A 22,622-nucleotide genomic window follows, 5' to 3' on the forward strand; every position below is an offset into this window, starting at 1 on the left:
TTTCCACCTCCATGAGCTATAAAAGGAGAATGTGAAGAAGTGCTTCAGGCCCACGCCAAATGCAATCTATCGACGGTCTTTATCTTTACATTTTTTTTATATATAAAAATCCCGGCATGACTTAGTCTAGCTATAGCTTAGATCGCTATTGTCCAACGCCAACGCCATTGCTACATTATCATAGGAGTACAATAAATGTCCATGACCTTTCATTATCGGATTTCGATCAATTGTTACTTAAAAGATCAAACACTCCAGTCACATCCTATTGATCATTTGCTTAGATCATCTATTCATATGTACATATCATAGATTTATCTCTAGTTTTACTTAATTTTCTAGTTTATTTGACACTCCGTCGATTGTAATGAGCATTATTCGCAAATCAATAAAATTGACATTGTTTTCGTATCTTTTATTTTATTTGTTCATCTTTGTTTCTTTGAGAAGTACATTGGCTATAATTATTGATGAAATAAAAGTCTCAAACATAAGACAAAGAACCCATCACAAAGAACTAACTTCTATCTTTATGCAGATCACCTGATTGCCGTTACAACGGTGGTTGAGAGGATGGCAAAAATCTTAAACTATGGTTTTAATTGATCTATGTCAGTGGGGTACCACTGTCTTATCATACATTAAGTCGAGCACAACTCTAACACACCTACGCTAACACGGGTAAATCTTATACAGCCCTTGTGAACATATGTAGCCTAGCGTTTGATTGAATTTCGCCATTGGTTGATCCATAGCCGAAATTATACTAACCTACTCATAAGGTGGGCCAGACGTATATGTTGTGTCAGACCATCGTTTGTCCATTGAGGCGAACATCCCGGAGCACCTTATGATCGGGAAACGGATTGGCTACTCCCCCTGGCACCGGCCAATGGCTGATGGTCAGTGCTCTGTGGGCCCCACCATGATGTATTTGTTTCATCCAAGCCGTTCATCTATTTTTTGATATAATTTTATGGTATAAGACCAAAAATGAGGTCTATCCCAATCTCAAGTGGATCATATTATGGGAAACAGTGTTGAATGAACGTCGACTATTAAAAACTCCTTTGGGGCCGTAAAAGTTTTGGATCAAGCTGATATTTGTTTTTTCCCTTTATCTTGATCTGCATGATCTAATCAACAGATTTGATGTCAAATAAACAGTCCCTTTCAGTTTTTGGTATCAAGCCCTATAATGATATTTAAAAATGGATGAAACACATACATCATGGTGGGACCACATAGCATCGACCACCAGCCATGGGCCGGTGGCAGGGAGAGTAGCCAATCCGTTTCCCTTGATCTGGCTAGCCTGGTTTCTGTAACGGTGATCCCGTGGCGGGACCTTTGCATGCCACTCGTGTTCCCGACAGGGGACGCGGATTAGCTACTGACAGGTTGAGTAGCTAAACTCGCTGCTGAAGTGACGTCACCAAGTTATGTGGGTCTCATTAATGATGTATGTTTTGTATCCACACCGTCCATCTATTTGGAGAGACCATTTTAGGGAATAAGTAAAAGAATGAGGCGGATACAAAGCTGTAGTCGACCCCACTACAGAAAACAGTGGAGAGAGTGACATCCACCGTGATGTTTCTTTGAGATCCAACCCGTTCATAAGTTAAAAAATACATTAAAAAATGGAAAAAAAACAAATATTAGTATGATCAAAAACTTTTGTGGCCCTTAGAAGTTTTTAATGGTGAGTGTCACTCTCTGCCCTGCTTTCTTTGGTGGGGTCCATTGGAGCTTTGAATCTGACTCGTTCTTTGTATCATGCCATAAAATGGTCTCTCCAAATGGATGGACGGTGTGGATACAAAACATACATCATGGTGGGACCCACAGAACTTAGTGACGTCACTTCAGTAGCCAGTTTGGCTACTCAACCTGCCAGTAGCTAATCCGCGTCTAACAGGTTGGCATGTTACCGGCGAAAGCGACTTCCATGTGACCCGCGAACCCTCTTAAGTCTCTAACCCCAAACCCCAAACTCTGTGGTACACAACGCGGTGTCTCTATGACATCCACTCCGTCCATCGTTTCCATTGACTTATTTTAGGATAGTAGCTTAAATACAAGGGAGATCCAAAATTCAAGTGAGCCACATCACAATAAAAAGTAAAGATTGACCTCCCACAAATGAAACCTTCTCGAGGCCACAGTAAGGCTGATATTTGTGTTTCCCATCCATTCAGGTATAAGTCACCTTATGAACGGGCTGGATGGCGTATAAACATCACGCTGGGACCAGTATGGTTCAACGGTAGCCGTTTCCAACCCATTCTTTCATGTGGTGTGGCCCATTGGAATTTCTGATCTCTATCTTGTTCGGGTTCACGCCATAAAATTATCTGTCTGAACGCATGAACGGAATGGATATAACACAAACATCACGGTGGGCCTGGTTACAGGGAAATCTCGTAACCCCAGTTTACGGGCAAGTCGCGCGGGAGAGATGGGGATTTATCATTATGACAAGTTATCATACACCCGCTTGTAGTAAATCAGTATGCATGCCAATCTTGACTGCCCCAAAGTGCCATTTTCAATAATATCCCTACCATGAAAACAGTAGATCTTACCACATATATCGGTATGCTCCAAAATACTATTGGATATTTCATTAGGTGGGCCACACATACATGAGAGCAAGATCACTGGTTTCATATTGATTAAAATATTGTGGCTCATATAATAATTCATAAAACACAATTATTCTACCAGATGATCTTCAAATGGCGTAAGAACTTTTAATGGTATGGATTTTCCATATAAATGGAATTCTGTTAGTAGATATGGTGCTGCATCACAAGTTATCATACAACCGGTCGTAGGTGATCATACCACCTTCCTAGGGCGCGCCTTTCTCTGTTTTTCCCATTTCGTCTCCCGCTTTCGTCTCTCCCAAGTCGCACTGGTTTTCGGTTACTCAGGAGCAGAAATGTACGCCGATCGAACTGCGGATTCCCGGCGCAGCGAAATATCCATCAAAGATCGCCTAGGCAACAACAGAACATCCATCAAAGATCGCCTTGGCAGCAGCAGATCATCCATCAAAGATCGCCTCGGCAGCTGCAATCTCAGCCGTTCGGTGTCTGGCCAAGATCACCACCACCACCATCAAGCAGTTCTCAAGCGGTAGCAATACCATTCCATCCAAATCGCTTTTCAATATTTTCTCTCTTGCTTTGAGTTTTCGATCGGATATCATAATCATCATTATAAGATGCTTGGTCTGGATTACAAGAATTTTCAGGATCCCGTACAGGTGAGGCCCACCTCTGAGTGATCCAGACCGTTCATCCAGTAGGCCACATCGCAAGCTTGTAGAGGGTGGAAAATCTACTCCTCTTAACAAACCTAGAAGCTCGGCTGGTGGAGTTTTGGCGGTTGCATGTTGACCACTAGCTACGCATATCCTTTCTTAACCGTTCGTTTGCAGGGCTGTTATTGGATGGATAGGATTGTCCGATTGTGGACTTCAGTGCAGCATTGCCCATCCATAATGTTGCCCGCCAGATGAATGGTCTGGATCACGGAAAAGTTGGCCCACACCTTCATGGAGTTCTGACTGGAACGAAGGTGTCATTAATCTGGGCTATGCAGTGTATATTTTTTAGCTTTGATTTTTGGTTGCCTGGTAGATTAGGTTTTGTGTTGTGACCATCTTTGAATCTCTTGAATTGCATGAACTACTGGAGGGTTGCAATGGAATATCATTGAGCAACATACTGAATGATTTTGAGGAATTACACAATTGCTGGGCTGGGCAAAATCAATCTTCATTGAGACCACAAACAGCATAGGTGGGCCCAGTGGTCTGGTGATCCAGACTGTTCATATGGGGCACACTGCCATGGGCTGTCCCTCAATCATCGGACGGCCCTTGCCGTCCAATCTGGACTGTTTTGTGCTGAGTGTGAACCTAAATGATAGGAAATTTACCAGTAGTGGGTGTCGCGCGATAAATCATGACCTACTTGGCAAAACTGCAAAGCGAAACACAAAGAGGTGTTTTATGATCCTCAACTTGTGTATGTGCTTAGTATTGGTTTATAGTTTCTACAAGTGGGGCCCATGGTTCAGTGATGTAGACGGTTGATTTGATGGGCCCCAATCTGGTTTGTCCATTCACCAATTTTATCAATGTGACAATCCTAACTTTCAATTGGTTGTTAGAACTAGACAGTTAAGAAATGTGAATGCACCAATTGTCCACATAAAATAGACAGTTAAGAAAGGGGCATGAAGCCATCACTGACACATGGGTGTCATTTGTAGAAACTGAAAACCGAAGTGCACTGTGTTGTAAGGAAAGGTGCCTCAACATGAAGCTCTTGCATTGTAGGTGGCTTTTTTTCTTCATTATATTTTGATGATGTACTCTAATATTCTAGACCAAGGTTACCTATATCATGGTTTGCTCTAATACATATGCCAAGTGTATGCAAATTTTTATATATGTGAAATGATGAATCCTATTATCTTAGACCTTGCATGCATAGTATTACATTATATGCATGCTATTGAATAACTCAAGTATAAATCTCTACATTGTAAATATAAATTTGCATTGTAAGTTTGTAACTTAATCAATAGTAAGGGTTGCTAAAAGTTGTGACCTTGATCACAAATGACCCATAATCTGGGTCACACGATTCAAAATGGAAAATGTAGGGGGTTGGTGATATACGTAACATTGTTTTAAACGTTTGAAATTCTATGAGTCTTGCATGAAGATGGAACGTATGTGATCGCATATGCCATTATGCGATCCCATAATCGCATATGTGATCGCTTTATGCGATCTGTGATCACATACCATCCATATGGCATATGCAACCATCGCATATGCCATGTGGATTGCATTATGCGATTATGCGATCGTTTTTTACAACATTGGATGGAAATGGAATATTTCTGCTTTCAGATGGTAGTTGCTTTAGATTTTTTATTTTATTTTTTAGTTTCGTTGGGATCCCTCCATAATAACATGTGCAATGGAATTTGTTTCTCTTTTGAATAGTTGGGACTTACTACTTTTATATATTATAGTTGAACATTATTGCTTGAGCAAAAAAAGGTATATAATTCAGTGCTTCCTATAAAGTTACAAGGAGAGGGTGGGAGATACTTTTTTAGGCCTCTCGACCTAGCGATCAAATATTTTTGGAGAGCATAGTTGTCTTTTTATTGTTAGAATTTGGAGACTCTAGTTGACTCCTTCCATTAGCTGTATTGCACAAATCCTATGAGGCAGACACTTGATGTGCTAGAATTTGAAGAAGTTCCCTCGGACCTGGTGGCAAAGTTGGAAATGATTTTTGAGTGAGGGGATGTGAGGAAGTTGATGTTTGTCCTTGGTTTATAGCAAGGTTGACTGACTCAGTGATTTGACTTGGGGCCTGATTGAGTCACTCAGTTTTTGTGCCCACTGAGTAAACAATGATGCAGACTCGGTGGGGGTGAAAATTTGCATGAATCAGGCATGTCTTCACAAGTGGTCTCATTACTCAATGACTTGGATGAGTCCCTAAACTTGGGCAAGTCATGTGCTCTCCTTATTTCTTATTCTTTGTCGTCCTCCTCCTCCCTTCTCCTTGTTCTTCCTTCTTCTTCTTCTTCTTCTTCGTCTTTCAGTGTAGCTGCTGCTTTATAGATGCCACGGTTCACATTCAACCCTAAAAACAAGATAACTCTGGAAAAGTTTAATAGTTGATATACATGCATATACATTATGAAATTATACACGTGGCACATGACAAACTCAAATTAAACTGTCCAAAATATGGACTCCTATTTAGATGGAGTACATATGCAATTTACCCTGATTTAAGTTCCTCGCTTGCTAATTGGTGGATGTTTAAAGGATGGCTGAAATGAAAATTTGTTGATGGTCTGAATTCAACAAACATGTTCATTAATCAAATGTTATGATCCTTCAATCTAATTTTGAGCTGATGAATTATCTACGGTGGGGCCACATTTTGGACAATTTAATTTGAGTTAGCATATGCCCGCATGCAGTTTTTGAGTAACTACATATCGACCATCACATAACTCATCAAGGGTAGAATCCCGTGATAGTTCACCACCATTTGCTACTGCTGGTGACTCATCCTCACTTGTGGCATTCATGCAGGTCTATGCATACCATCCAAACAGTAGAGTGCATTGTGGATGGAACGTGTCTCTTAAATCACACTAATCAAGCAATCCTAACCTTCCAATTGATGGTTATCAAGTGGGTGGTTAAATGTAAAATATTGAGGGGTCCATATTCCAAGTGAAAAATCAGATGGTTGCTATCATTTGCTCTGTGTAGGGTTACGCTCCATTACAAATGGGTTAATGATTTGGACAGTTGGAATTTTCATACAATCATGCCATGTGTAGGGTGGAAGATTCACTGCCATAGTGGTGCCATTTTAAATTGGCGGCGAACAACTGTAGTAGCCTATTCCCCAAATTTTGGATTTATTTGCTACTCTTGGCAGTGCATCATTTAACCATTGTAACCATTGATTAATGGAGATTTCTTGGTGAAGTTTGTTTTTCATTCAAGGTCCCCTTAATGTCCAACTTGCAACCAGTTAAAAAAATCAAGTCAGTGTAAATTTTAATTGCGTTCCATCTAAATAGGAGGGCACATTACTTTTTAATTTAAGTTACTTGTATGCCATGTGTAATGTGTTAAATTCTTTAGTTCCTGCATGCATCACTCTCTCCTGGAGGGAGGGGCGAAGGTTATAGGGTATTTCAATCTTGGGGTATTTGTAATTGGGCTATCACGATGAGACCATTATATCAATGGTGTGACAACGGACATCATATCGATGGTATGGATCAACAAACAGGGGACTATGGGCCCCAATTCTACAAGACATCACTCGCTCAAGTCACTGGGTTGTTTTGCTTGGGTCAAGTTTTCTAGGTGGACTGAGTCGAATCTGAGTCCTAGGTTTGTTAACTTTGGTTAATAGCTCTTTGGTATGGCAATTTCCCTCTTTTCTTTTCTTCCAATCTTATTTTACAATGTTGTTAAGAACATCTTGATCGAGGGCCTTCTGGAATTTCATAGCAGAGCAAGAATCATTGAAAGCATGAATTCCACTTTCATTAATTCATATCATCCTGATGTCTAAGGAACTGCTTGAGCGACTTTAGGTTCACTAACATGATTTGTAGTATTTACAAGACCATTTGCTTTATTGATAGGATGCTTTGGCAGCGGCCGACTGTGTTGGTGGTATTTATGAAATCATTGCTTTATCGGGATAATGTTTTCATAGTGAGTTTGTTATGGATCCTATCATGTCTCATTCAGAAGGGCCTTTGTGAGGGCTTGACAGATCCTTGATGCCACCCTTGTTATTCACGGATGCCTTGACTTGGGCACTGTAGGGGTATTCAAGTATGATAACTTAATATGGAAAAGGTTTGTCTAACTGGACATATACTGATTGTATGTTTACCAACATGGGGCTTAGGCATTGTTGGGGCAGGGCAGGGACAGCAAGATCATTTCTTAATATGGGGTGTTGAGCCTGTGGAAAGTTGTGTTTAGGTTGGAAAAGCATTTCAATAAAGGGGTTGTCTTCTGCATTGGGGAACGGTTGTCAAATGTAATTTTGGGAGGATATGTGGTGTGGCGATAATCCTTTAGACCAAGATTATACTGGTTTACTTTTTGTATAGGGTGATCTTTCTCAATCCTGCACTTTCATATGTGGTCAGGTGGTATGGATGTTGACATTTCAGATGGATTTAAGAGAAGATGAAAATCAAGAACATTAAGCCTCATGGAGTATCTGAATAGGTTTATAACAAGCCTAGGCAAAAGGTACAATTGGGACTTGGGAGTGCAATCTCAAGAGGTTGGGGAATTTTCACTGAAGTTGTTCTTTGCATCATTACTGGGGAAAGACAGTGGGAGGAAGGTGGTTTCAGCATCAACTGGGTCATACCAGGGTTCCCCAAGGGTGATAATTTCGGTTGGCCATCTGCCCAAACAAATAATTACTGTTTGCTAGTTGGAAAGGAAAAGGTTCGAATGGTTAATGATTTGGGGAGCAGAGAAATGGCCATGACAAATGTGGGCTCCTTTTGTCATGAATTGTGGAGTAGGCAGATCTTTCTTTCTTCCTTTCTTCTTTTATTATTATTATTATTATTATTATTATTATTTTATTTTTATGAATCATCATTGTATGATGGCTGGTTCATGGTGGTGCTTTAATCTTGTTGGGTTGGTCCGAGTGATGTTGAGGATGATTGCGGCCTTTTTTGAAGTGTGAAATGGGGGAATCTTGACATTAGGAGGACATTGTGGAAATTAGCTTTGTTAGTGTGGCTGTGACAATATGGAAGGAAAGCAATAACAGGACATTTAATAACAAGCTTGAGTTGCCAAAAAAGGTTTTTCTGACAGACCGAAGAGAAGTGGTTGCTTGGGTTGCATACTTAAGAGCTTTTGCTGGGTGCAGTAATGACGAAATTTTGGGCTTATGTGGAGCTGTGGCTTAACCTTTTGCTGGTTGATTACTTCTCATGATCTCCACCTTTGAGTTGTAGTTTTTGTCGAGTATAATAACAATAGGTCTTGTCGTGGGCTCACAGTCAAGGAAACCTGTTTTTTGCACCTTTGGAGAAGATTTTCAAGAATTCCCACAATGTGAACCGCACTTAGAAGCCCAAAACATCATCAGCATTGCCGCATCCCAACTATTTGGGGCATTTGGCATTAGAAATCATGTCTTGGTAATAACCAAGATTCAAAAAAAGAATCTGATTTGTGCGGCAAAGGTTTGACGATGTGTCGCCTGCAAATCATCTTTCAAAAAAAATAAAAAAAATAAAAAAAAATAATGTGCTGCCTGCAAAAGATTGATTGATATATTCAGAATCTTGTCTTTAGACGTTGGATACTATTCTTTGGCTTAGGACCTATAAAGCATCGCAAGACTATGCAATCCAATTATTGGATCAGAGAGATTTCAATACCCTAATTGCAAGTTAGACGAAGAACACAACGATAAGAACATTGGAATAGATAGGTATAAACATATATTGAAATTGAAACTTCTTCTTACAAATACTTAAAATAAAACCTTAGAAAACATAATGCCTACTACCTCCTATAAAAATCCCTTCTGTAGACCGTAAAAGACAACCTAAAATCCGTATGAATCTTTAATTAAGAATTTTCAACTATTAGATTGATTTAAAATCAATCTAATCTTATCTATGATACTAGCAACTCTACTACAAAGATTTTGCTCAATTTGTAGTGGCTTAAAACCAGCAACAAGTACATCCAGAAAAATCATCTTCATACTTTTTTTTTTTCTCTAGAAACATCTTGTTTACAACCCCCATATTTTATTGGTTTTGTTTGTTTTGTGAAAGCCGAATATTTGTTTCTTCTAAATTCTCAAAAATACTGGGGAAGTAGTTCCAAGTGTTGAGGCTTGAAAGAAATGGAAATATCCCCACAAAGAGGAGGAAAATGATCTATGTATTGTGGGGATGCAAGAGAGTGTTCTTTTAATGTTCTAGTTAGGATGGCAATAGGATAAAGGAATCATTTTGCTCTTAGTGTTGAGAGTTGTAGATAGACATTTAGTGGGATATTGGAGATGATGTGTCATTCTATAAAAGGCAGGAATGAGTTTGTGAGCTTTCATTCATGATGTGTTTCCAATGGTTAAGAGGATTTTTGGTTGATTATTCATAAAGGTGTAAGTAGGTTAGATTTTTCAAGTGTCTGGTTTTCATTAGTTTATGAAAGACTTTTGAGTTGTGTTTCAGTGTGTATAGGCAGGGGTATATAAAACAGGTGAAATTTTAGCGGGTGTGAGGTCCTAGTTGCGGTAGCTGAGGTTTGAGATTAAAGTTGTGATTTCACTTTTATTGATGGTACTTTTGGTCCCTTTGTAAAGGATAGATAGGATGTGGTCAAAGATAGTCAAAAGATATTGGGCTGAGGTGGCATTTCTATGACATAATATTAGGCTTGCAATGGGCTAAAAATCAACATGTTTTAACTTTTAATAGGCCTGATCTGCCCATTGCCTGGTTGGCATAAGATGGTTTTTGAGTTACGCAGGACATACGAGGGTTTTTTTTTACTTTTATTGCATCTCGTAGGCAATTAAAATTTTTCGCTAAATACTATAGTTTCCTTGGAAACTTTGATCATAACTTGTAAGTGGGCTAATAAAAATGCCCCTTGCCAAGGTTCTTGCATCTAGATTGAAGGTGTTAGGTGGCATTATTTCGAAGAATCAAGGAGTGTTTGTATTTGGCAGGCAAATCCTCAATGGGGCCTCAATAGCACATGAATGCATCGACTCATAATACAAGTCAAGAGATGCTGGAATATTTCAAAGAATCAAGGAGTGTTTGTATTGGAAGGCAAATCCTCAATGGGGCCCCAATATTACATGAATGCATCGACTCATAATACAGGTCAAGAGATGCTGGAATATTTCAAAGAAGCAAGGAGTGTTTGTATTTGGTAGGCAAATCCTCACTGGGGCCCCAATAACACATGAATGCATCTACTTATAATCAGTGTTCGAAATATCGATACTATCGGCCGATATTATCGTTATCGCACCCTTGCGAGACGATATAGTCACGATAACCCCCGGAAGATACCAAAAAACTCAAAATCCAGATATTGGCCGATATATCGTCGATATCGCACGATATTTTGACGATATCACGCGATTTCCTCTCCATTATTGTCGGACATCGACGTCATCATCCGAAAAAATCGGGAAAAAAAAATAGAGGGTGGATTTCGGTACCTGTAGAAGAGATCGCCATGATCGGAAGCTTTCATTTGGTGGGCCATTCGAATTGAAGCGTCATTTTTAGGTTACCGCAAATAACATCTCCGATTTTGGAGAGAAATCCGGAGACATCCGATGAGATTTGGGAGATATTTTAGGGTTCTGGTTTTCGGAACCCTCTCTGTTTGAAAACCAAAGGTCGTTCGAGCCTTTTTTTCTCGGATGCGGATTAGCTACTGACAGGTTGAGTAGCGAGATCGCTACTGAAGTGACGTCACCAAGTTACGTGGGTCCCACCATGATGAATGTGTTATATCCACACGGTCCATCCATTTGGAGATATCATTTTAGGACATGAGTCAAATTACTGACAGGTTGAGTAGCGAGATCGCTACTGAAGTGACGTCACCAAGTTACGTGGGTCCCACCATGATGAATGTGTTATATCCACACGGTCCATCCATTTGGAGATATCATTTTAGGACATGAGTCAAATTACAGGGGAGATAAAATTCTGTAATGGACCCCACTACAGAAAACAGTGGAGAAAGTGACATACACCGTTGAAACCTTCCTAAGGTCCACCGTGATGTCTATTTGAGATCCGACCCGTTAATAAGTTAAAAAAGGCATTGTAAAAGGGGAAAAAATATATCAGCTTAATCGAAAACTTTTGTGGCCCTCAAAAGTTTTTAACGGTGGGCGTCACTCTCTCTACTGCTTTCTGTGGTGGGGTCCATTGGAGCTTGAATCTTAGTCATTCTTAGGCTAATGGCATAAAATGTTCTCTCCAAATTAATGGACGGTGTGGATACAAAACATACATCATGGTGGGGCCCACGGAACTTGGTGACGTCAATTCAGCAGCGAGTCTCGCTACTCAGCTAATCCCGCCCCTTTTTTTATTGTAATTGAGTACGCGCGCACGGCGCACCACCGAACTATGTTGACGTCATCAAGTTCTGTGGGTCCCAGCATTAGGTATGTGTTATATCCAGGCCGTTCGTCCATTTGGCGAGCTCTTTGTAAGGCTTGAGCCGAAAAATAAGACAGATCCAAAGATCAACTGGACCACACTGCAAACAGCAGTGGTAGATTGAACGTTTACCATTGAAACCCTTTTGAGGCTCACGGAAGTTTTGGATCAATATGATATTTATTTTTCCTCTTCATTCAGGTCAGGTCTATGTGACCTAATTAACAGATTGGATAGAAAATAAACATTATCGTGGGCCCTACGACCCAGGGAGGTTTCAACAGTAGGAATTTTCCTACCCACCTTTTCCTTTAGTGCGGCCCACTTTAGTCTTGGATTCTGCTCATTTTTGCTCTCAAGTGCTAAAATGATCTCAAAAAATGAATGGACGAGGTGGATTTCTTACAAACATCATAGTGGACCCCACATAGATTTTGAGCGAAGGAACTTGGTAGCAGCACCCCACCCCCAGTGTGGTGGGAAGTGGATCCCCTAGTGAGCAGTGTACTTTGTAAACTTTGTGGGCCAACTATAATTCACGTATTTTATCCACTCCGTCCATCCATTTTACCAGATAAATTTATGGTTTGAATGAAGAGAAAAAACTATTATTAGCCTGAACCAAAACTTTTGTGGCCCACTAATGGTCAATCACCATTGTTTCCTATGGTATGGTCTACCTAATTATTGGATCTATTTTATTTTTTAGATAATGTCCTGAAATGATATGGAATAACGGATGAACGGCGTTGATACTGAATATAGTTGTCTTAGTTCAATCGGACAGCGCACAGCTTGGGACCTTATACAAAGGAAATTTATTATGTACACTTCTTTTTTGAAACTTTATGATTTAAAAGTGTGTATTAAGGGCTTTTTTAACAATCCCCAAAGTTTCATTAAAAAATTCAACCATTTTCCCAATATTTCCCTATGTTTTCCAAAAAGTGTGATAAACTATGCGATACAAACGATATATCCTGTGCGATAACCGATACGTATCTGTATCCCAAGGGTGTGATACATTGTGCGATACCGATATTTCGAACACTGCTTATAATACAAGTCAGTAGATGTTGGAATAGTTTGCAAGTTAGACATGGAAAAAGCATATGACATGGTTGACTGGCACTTCTTTTGTTATATGATGAGCCGGATGGGTTTTGGCACCAAATGGAGGAGATGGATATGGAAATGTATTAGCTTATCTCATTTCTCTGTTTTGGTCGGGTCTTTGATATGATGCTTCAAAAGTAATAGGGGTCTTCGGCGAGGTGATCTGCTTATCTCCTTTTCTCTTTGCTATGATGGCGGATGCCTTACTATCCAAGGGGAGTGAGCTAGGTTTAATCAAAGGCTTCGCTGTTGGCTGGACCAATCTTTAAATAACTTGTCTCTAATTTGTAGATGAGACAAATTTATTTTGGGAAGCATATAGAAGTCAAGAGGCTAATTTTCGAAAGATCCGAAGATGCTTTGAAGATGTGTTGGGGCTATGGATAAATCTAGCCAATGGTGAAATCCTGGTGTTGGGAATGCAAATAGAGGAAGCTGAGGTGTGTGCTCACATTTCGGATCTAGATTTGGAAATTTCTTTCAACATATTTGGGGCTTTCCCTTTGCATTGATAAATTGACCAAACATTGATGGAATGCAATCTCTGTCATGCCCAAACTCGGTGAACAAGCTCTCTAACTTCCCGAACTTTGAATCCGGTGCCGACTGTAAATTATTATTAGTTTTTGAATGTTTGGAATGGTATCCAAGCAAGACATTGGCAATAATCAAAGAACAGAAACCCATAAATATAAATGTCCAATATAAAGTACATTCTTCAATGTTTCAAAATACACTGGTGAAAATTGAAAACCAAAAGAAGCTGTGCCTACATGTCTCCACTGACGAGTCCTCCTTGTAATTATAAGAGGAAGTAACGGGATGAGCTATGAGAGCGTAGTGGATAGTTCTATCATAAGGCGTTGCACAACCAAATCAAAGGCATAACACTGCTAGGTTATGTTAAATCGTAATCAAGTAGCATTTGCAACTAAACAAAGTAAAGTGCAGAAAACCACACAGGTTGTGAATAACTAAGCATGTTATTATCATGTTACAACAAGTAGAGGATATAACCAACACATGGTCTGGTCAGGATAGTAGTGTGCAGTTTCGCGAACTGTGGGGTCCCGCACAAAAAACTTCTATCCAAGCTCGTCCCATACATAATTTGGATAGTGAGTTTTAAGGTGGTAAACCCCCGATGTTAGGTTAGTCCCATACCTAACCGAAGTCTTAGCCACTATGAATAAGCACTTGATAGTGAAGTTGCACATCTACCAACACGAGTGAGTAATGTATGAATGGATACATATAGAATGTAACATGTGTGCAAATGCCACGCGGTTCACCGTCTCTCTAAATACTCTAAATACTCCAAATAATAACATCAAGGACAACCTCACATCCCTCCTGATAGAATCGGGGGACGGACACAATTCACCGTTCTCCTAGAGTATGTTAGCCAATTGGGGTAATTGTAGAGTATCGTACCTTAGGGACCATTTACCTCTCTAAGTTAGAAAGTGATTAGTCTTCACCGTAGGTTTGCTCCCTATAGGTGAGGGTTCGATTATCCTCCTTGGCTTTACCCGATACACGTGGTTGTGGGTGATTGCGTGTGTCCGCAGGGATTAGTCTCACTTTAAAAAAGAGGTGGGGACACCCTGTGTCTTAAAAAAAAAAAAGTTAGAAAGTGAGGCTTTTTCACACAAAAGAAGGTTACTCCTACGTCCTAAGGCGTTCGTATGGTTCTAAGTCTAGATTGAACCATCCACGAATTTGGTTAGACCAACACGTGGGCCGTCACCAAGTATCCATACTACTCCTCTGGTCTCGTCACTACATTGGGGGAATACGATGTGCCGCCCAGCAACAACATAGTCATCAGGTCCCGTCATTGCACCACATATGGTGGGCTGCCCGGCCTTTTAGGATTCAATCCTGGGTAGAGCACCCCCTCGGGCCTTGTTACCTCATCACATAGATGGGCTGCTCGACCTTTTAGGAATCAATCTTGGACAGAGCATCCCCTCGGGCCTTGTTACCTCATCACACAGATGGGTTGCTTGACCTTTTAGGAATCAATCTTGGGCAGAGCATCCCCTCGGGCCCGGGTCGCCTGACAATCATAAAATGCAACGTATAATCCACTCAGCCACACGAGGGCCTAATATCATATCACATATTTCATTTGGCCAACACGAAGGCCCAATATCATATCACATGTTTCACTTGGCCAACACGATGGCGCAAGATCATATCACATGTTTCACTTCGCCAATACGAGAGCCTAATATCATGTCACATATTTCATTTGGCCAACACGTGGGCCTAATATCATATCACATACTTCACATGGACAATACGAGGGCCTAATATCATATCACATATACACTTGACCAACACGATGGCACGTGGACAATACGAGGGCCTAATATCATATCACATATACGCTTGGCCAACACGATGGCACATGGACAATACAAGGGCCTAATATCATATCACACATACGCTTGGCCAACACGATGGCACATGGCCAATATGAGGGCCTAATATCACATCACATCACGAGGGCCTACCATCAAATCACATATTTCACTTGACCAACATAGGGGCCTAATGTCACATCACATATTTTTCTTGGCCAACACGATGGTGTAATATCACATCACATATTTTTCTTGGCCAACATGATGGCCTAATATCACATTACATGTTTTTCTTGGCCAACACAATGGCCTAATATCACATTACATACTTTGCTTGGCCAACACGATGGCCTAATATCACATTACGTATTTCGCTTGGCCACCAAGAGGGCCTAATATCATGTCACATATTTCACCTGGCCAGCACGAGGGCATAATATTACATCACATATTTCGCTTAGCCAATATGAGGGCCTAATATCATGTCACGTATTTCACTTGGCCAATATGAGGGCCTAATATCATGTCACATATTTCACTTGCCCAACGTGAGGGCCTAATATTTCCTTTGACCAATATGAGGGCCAACGTCCGGTCCTCCACTTCTCGGGATGTATGCATGGATACTCTATGTTAATGCTGGATGTATGCGAAAAGCACGTACTATCATATAATTAGCAAATTATATCTATCATTCATTCAATCGATTATGGGCCCAAGTCCTTTGGGCTTCAATTAATTGCACATCATATATATAGTGGGCTTTCACGAAACTTGTAAGCTAGTGGACAAGTGGGCTCTCACAAAGCCCATGGAAAAGTGGGCTTTCCGAAGGTCCAATTGGCAAATGGGCTCTCCCAAGGCTCAATGAACAATTGATAATTAACTATATGCGTAATTATTATATTACAACATTCCAAATGGGCCGAATGAACTATAAAATCACAACCATCATCATCATCATAATAACCACACATCGACATAACTGAACATTATCATCATTGCCTCAAGTGGATAGCTACGTGGCCAGTCCAAATGCAAAGTGTGGTCCAAAATTTGGCATCTACATGCCTTACTTGAATGGGCCATAATTGGAAGTTTCATGTTTCTTCTGGTTCAGTTTCTAGACATATTTTAATGTTTTAGTTATATTTTGGTAGGCAAGTGTTGGAATTGATATATGTTTTTTGTAAGATTGTTTAAATTGTTTTCTAATGTTTTTTATTTGATAACAAAATTCATTATTATTATTATTATTTGATGGATCAAAATTGTGGTGTTTTCCAATTTCTTTTTTTTTCTTTTTTCTTTTCATTTAAATTGCTTGCAAATTATGTCCATCCAAATTGTTAAGACAACTAGGGTTTCTATAATTTTGTGATGCTTTGTGGTGTCCCTTGTCAATGGGTAGTGTCCTTTTGTCTGTAGTTGGGTTTTGGAATGTGAGGCTCCTAAACAGTTGCTTGTGTGAGATAATTATTTTTACGAATCTTCATTAAGGTGCTTAGGGAACGAGTTCATTACAAAGTCTTACTTTAGCTTCTTGTCAAGTAGATCTCAGTAACCCATGAAAAATGGGATGTCTATGTGGTTAAATGACTCAGTGTCTTGTCCAAAACTGTCATAATCTGCCGATTCCATTCAAATCTTCGTCTTAACTTGTATGATGATTAAACAGCCATGAAATAGGCATTACACAATGCTCGAATCGAGGTTTTGTACAGTCTGTTCATGTTTTCATTTTATACAAGTGGGGCTCTATGGTTTTTGTGATCCAAATCTTAGTTGCACGATCCTTTTGACCAGGTACCACTCCCTCTTCGAATTATGCTTTGGATTTGCTTTCCTGCTCCTGCTTCCTAGCTGTTTATACCTCTGAGGGGTCGTTTGGATGCCTGTAATTTTTTTTAGTTGTAAACACACATTACACCTGAAAGGAGTTTCAGGTGTAATCTGTTTACATGCTATTTTGTTTGGCTTTTAAGTGGTAATCTGTTTACAGGTAAACAGATTGTGTGTTTGGCCAGCCTGTAAAGTGTTTACAATGGATAAAGTAGGTATTCATACCAGAGACGTTGGGTGGTGAACCTTCCAAAATCTGCAAAAATCACATAAGAAAGACTTGATTTTTTCACGGCCCTAAGAGGGCATTAAAGCATGCACACACTAAACGGATTGGATGTCTTCCATCCATCACAGTGGGCCCCAAATGCAATCTAGAAGTTTTTAATGGTGGACGTCCCATCCTTCCCTCGTGTGGTCCATTTGATAATGGACGAGCTGTTTTTTAGGGCCATAGGAGAGCATCAAGGGAAGTACATGATGGATAGATTGGATGTACCATACACATTAGGTGGGCCCCACATATCATGAGTGTATATTAACCATTGTGTTCTAACATGTATAATGCCTTTTTAGCTGTAAAGACTTTACCAGCAATCTGAAACATGGCTTTTTACCAGGTTTCAGATTACAGCTAAAAGCTGTAATCTGTTTACAACCTGTAAAGCCTTTACAGGCAAATACATGCATCCAAACAGCCCCTGCAATCAGATTACCTGTAATCCCTTTACACCTTGAGGACTTTACAGGCATCCAAACGACACCTAACATTTGGAATAGACACTTCCCCGTTTCCTCACTTGAATCAGTTTTCATGTTGCTGGATGGTTTATGCAACAATAATAATCCAAGCCTTTGATGTGATATGCCTCAAAACTGATGGCCCATGTGCCGAAATTCTCGCATATGGGGAAATCCTGACTGTATACTATTTGGTTGCTGTATTTTCTTTCATAACCATTTATTTGCTAGCTTCCTGTTGAAAGGTTAGGATGTTTCCATCATGGAGATTTTGGTTCATGGGCCATAAACAATGGGCCGATAATATCAATGATCACTGAACCATGGACCATAGTTTTATATACCAAAAACCCAATCTGTACTGATGAAACTTGATTGAGATGCTGAATCTGAAGTCTGATCGTCTTAACCTGAGGATTTACTTATATTGTTAGTGACTTGTTTTTCACTTGTTCTTTTATTTGGACCCCAGTATATGTTTTTGATTTACTGTTTGGGCCTTCCCTCCAGGCAACGCCAAGATGATATCAAACGGGATCATGATCTTTCTGCCGAGACAAAACATCCAAGTGTGACTCTTTCATGCCACTCACCCAATAGAAAATCTCTGAATTCAGTTCCATCTTGTTGCTTTTGTGATCTTTCTTTTGTTGTTACGATGCTTATTGGAATCTGCAGTTAAAAGAGCTGTTCCAGAAAACCTGAGAGTGACGGTCTTGCAAGATAATATCATCCCTGGAATCTCTAAGAATGCTGTTCAAGGCGGTTTAAGCAAGGTGAACGAGAAAATGTTACGGACGGTCAAGACTCAGCAACCAAATGGCAGCCCGTCTTGTCTGTCAAATGTTAAGGGCATGTCTGGTGCAGAACTAGTTTCAGCAAAGAAGCCTGCTGCCCAGGCCGCAGCTACACCGAGCATTGTGGGACAGAAAAAGCAGGGTGTGGTAAAATTGCTACATCTCAACTTGTCTATGCCCCTTTTAATTTATAGAGGTCTGCTAGAAAACCACTAATTCTCTCAACATATGCCAACCTGGCAAGTGGGACATCTGAGTGGTGCATAAGGTGGCCCCTACCATGAAGATGGCCATATGCAAGAATCAGGCTGGTTATTGAAGAAGGGACAGTTTAAAATGACTTACCCATGGTTCCTATTTGATGCACATATGTGCCTCTTCTGATGAGCAGACCAAGCTGGTTTTTGTGCATGGTCATCTTCACAGCGGGTACCACATTATAATCTCTCACACATTTACTGGGTTGGCACATGTGCTGCATGTAATGTTTTATGAGGGGCCATGGAACCTCTTTTTTATAACTTGGTTTTTGCCTTTTGTCCTTCTGGTTACTTAGATTGTTGACTTTTGATTTAGAGCCACTAGATGCCATCCCCCCAGAAGAAAAAGAAAGACAACTGATTATGAACATGCTGCCCATTTGGTACACTCCTAAAAATGAGTACATCTTATTTTAGTTGATCAAAAATATGTATTAGAGATCATAATTGTTGTTTATCAAGATTACTTTTAATACTTGTAAAAAGAAATATGAACTTTAATATATAATTGCAGTTAACTGAAATAAGACAAACTCATTTTTAGGAGTTTACCAAACAGGCCCAAAGAATACATGCTAGGGTAGGATGCTACTTGTGGGTGCGAGATGCTGCTTGTTATCAGTTATGGCCCCGCCATGTGTTGTGGCCCATAGATCAGGCTGGTTCAGTCTTGGTAGAAGCCTTATGTATATTGATTGTGCGCCATTGTTTTCCTCTTTACATCTTACCATTTCCTTGCATGCATTGCCAACCTAGTGAATGGACCAGCATCACTTATAAGCCATGGCATGATGGGGCCTACCCGATAAAAATGCCTGGAGACACAACATATGTGCTGCATTGGCACCTGGCATGAGTTGGATTGAGAATACTACACTCACAAGTAGCTGTCGGATTTCTCCATTTATGATTCACCAGCGGCTTACCTTTCTTTGCAAAATCACTTTGTTCCGCCATTCACCATACAGGCTGATGAGATGACGGTTGCTTCACTTCTCCAAAGCTTGGGCCTGAGCAAATACGCCATCGCCTTTCAAGCTGAAGAGGTATATCTTCATCAATACCTATCTTTTAAGTCTTTCTGTATTCGTTTATGCCCCCATTTTGGAGAGAAGCTGATGTGGTCAAAGTTTCTGTCGCGTATTGCATCTACAGGTTGACATGTTTGCTTTGAAACACATGAATGACGATGATCTCAAGGCAATTGGGTTGCCCATGGTACTCTTGCCAAACACTCATTCTCCGCTCCTTACAAATTTCAAGATTTTGCTTCGGTTTTTCAGAGTTCTGTTAAGCCCCAGTTGCACCGCTCCAGTCCCCACACACAGGGCCATGTTGCAATCAGTGTTGCTTGTATGAGATCAGAGCCACTCACCAAGCTGGTGTATCGTGTGTATACCTTGGCTCAGATATCTGGTTGGTCCACTTGTCAGGTGGGCCATGTGTACGGAGACATCATATGGTTAAAAGATAGTGCCTAAGTGCCCTCATGGTGACTGGACCAGCATGATTTTTGGGCCACGGGATCTACACATCATGGTCAACCAGATGACTAGCTTGGATGTCATGGATGGGCTCATGTATGTGGTCAACATTCCCTCTCCTTGATGTGCATTTGCGCACACGTTCTCATTGCTCCTCTGATACAATGAGATGTTTCCTCAGGGCCCGCGGAAGAAGATCCTTCTGAGTCTTGCTTCTGTGAAAGGTAGGAGGTGAAGAGTTTTTACAAGACCAACAGCTAAATCGACAATCAATCTTCAGCGGAACATACTTGCCGGAGTCTTCGCTAATGCATCAAGCGCTTAATTATGTGGATCTTCTGAAGGCATTTGCGGGATGGAATGGGTGAGCATTTTGAGCTACCAACCCATCTACACTTGTACAGATTTTCATTACGAACTTTGAATCTAGAGATGTTTTTCTCAATGCTTTGAGCTTGCATTGTTTGGGTATTGTATTCATAGATGATTTTTCACTAATTCAGGGGAACTTGGGCTGTTAATTCAGACCATTTGTCTAATGGGCCACACTGTGCATATGGGATGAACCAAAGTCACCACAATCAAAATATCCTAGCTACTCAATAGTTGGCCATTTTTTTGTGTTGAATGTGGATGGAAAATTAGGGCATACCCATCTATGTTGGGCCCATTGATTGGAAGTTCCTTGTAGGGGTGCATCATGGGTGGGTTGGGTTGAGGGTTAAACCTGAGCCAACCTGACCTCAAGAGGACCCAACCTGACTCAAATTTCAACCCCACTTACTGAACCTGAACCCAACCTGAAAATTTTTCAATCTGAACCTAACCTGAGGACCTTGACAATCTGACCTGACCCAGGGCAGTTGGGTTCAGGTTGACTTGAACCTAAGTTCAGCCCTAGGTCCTGATCATTGATACATGGGCACCCAACCCCCTCTATAAACAGTGTCCCTGGGGTACAAGTTGGGCCCTGGGTTTCATGGGGTGCTGCATCACATGGACAGTTCAGATCTTGCATCGTTTCATGGGAGATGAGATCTCAAAAAGTGAGAACTTGTGTGCACGTGAGCATTCCTACACACACACACATGTATGCGCGTGTATGGTTTTACTACCATCCTCACCTTCTGGTGGGCATGGGAACATTAGAAATGTTCCAGAACTTACTAAATAACACATGGGACGTAGAATTATCAACCAGAATGGTTCACTTAATAGTACCATTGAGAGCAAATCATGGTGCAAGAATTAGGTTGATCGGATGATGCTAACCCTATAAATGAGGCCAATTTGTTCCGATCGTCTGTTTTTTATGAGCCATAGATCTCAAGGTTAGATCACCGTCCAAAGTGTTACTTTTGAATCATAAGCAATACAACGTGGGGTCTAGCGGATAAATGATTCAAGATGATGATTTAACCTTTTTTATTTTGTTTTTTTGTTTTTTTTTTGTTTTTGTTTTAAATCTCGTGTCTATTTTCCATGCTATCGATCATATACTTGGGATCATTTGATGGGTGTGATTTTGCACCACGGTTTGTCCCTAGTTGTATGAAAGAATTCGATGGTTCAAATTGATAATTAAGCATTTCACGTTTCAATTAAAAGCTTTGGGGATGTAACTAGCATCTCCACGAAGGTGGGTTGGGTATGGTTTTACAAATGTCCCCACCTTCATGGAAGCTACCAAACTCCTCGAAGCTTATGAATGACATATAGGATACTTGATCATCTACATCTACGGACCACTTCTTCCATAGTAAAATCTAAGTTCTAACCCTCTAAATAGGGCTATTTTGTTATAACCGTTCATTGTTTCTGAGGTACAGGTCATAAGCATTAGACTAAAGTTTTACTTTGGAATCATAAGCCTTACATAGTTGGATCTATTGAATAGACGTGTAAGAATAACTTAGATTAGATAATTCTAAGTTTTAACCCTCTGAATAGGGCCATTTTGTTACAACCGTCCATTATTCATGAGGTATAGGTCATAAGCATCAAATTAAAGTACTACTTTTGAATCGTAAGCCGTACAAAAGTGGATGGATATATTGAGTTGATGTTTCAAGTTGATGATTGGACTTATTTTGCTTATTGACTTAATCTTGACCATCCATTTTCCGTGCTATTGATCGGACGTCCAGGTTCATTCGATTGCCATGACTTTTGCGAGGCCGATTGCGTACTGAGTAAACTCTGTGGGGTCCACTATGATTTATGTATTTT

The 22,622-nt window shown here is 40.4% G+C and overlaps 1 protein-coding gene across 2 annotated transcripts; it reads left to right on the forward strand.

Moving 5' to 3' along the window:
- The first annotated feature begins 2,874 nt into the window (after positions 1 to 2,874).
- On the forward strand, positions 2,875 to 20,918 carry LOC131237629 (uncharacterized). Of its 2 annotated transcripts, XM_058235509.1 has the most exons (6): positions 2,876 to 3,144; positions 18,363 to 18,421; positions 18,531 to 18,796; positions 19,878 to 19,955; positions 20,065 to 20,127; positions 20,575 to 20,918. In XM_058235509.1, the coding sequence occupies exons 1-6, from the start codon at positions 2,948 to 2,950 to the stop codon at positions 20,626 to 20,628; spliced, it is 717 nt and encodes a 238-aa protein (XP_058091492.1). In that variant the 5' UTR covers positions 2,876 to 2,947; the 3' UTR covers positions 20,629 to 20,918. The 2 variants fall into 2 exon arrangements, with proteins under 2 accessions (XP_058091493.1, XP_058091492.1); XM_058235510.1 differs by lacking the exon at positions 20,065 to 20,127 and having other exon boundaries at positions 2,875 to 3,144.
- The last annotated feature ends 1,704 nt before the right edge of the window (positions 20,919 to 22,622 follow it).

The sequence above is a fragment of the Magnolia sinica genome, chromosome 2 (genome assembly GCF_029962835.1).
Source record: "Magnolia sinica isolate HGM2019 chromosome 2, MsV1, whole genome shotgun sequence".
Taxonomy (NCBI): Eukaryota; Viridiplantae; Streptophyta; class Magnoliopsida; order Magnoliales; family Magnoliaceae; genus Magnolia; species Magnolia sinica.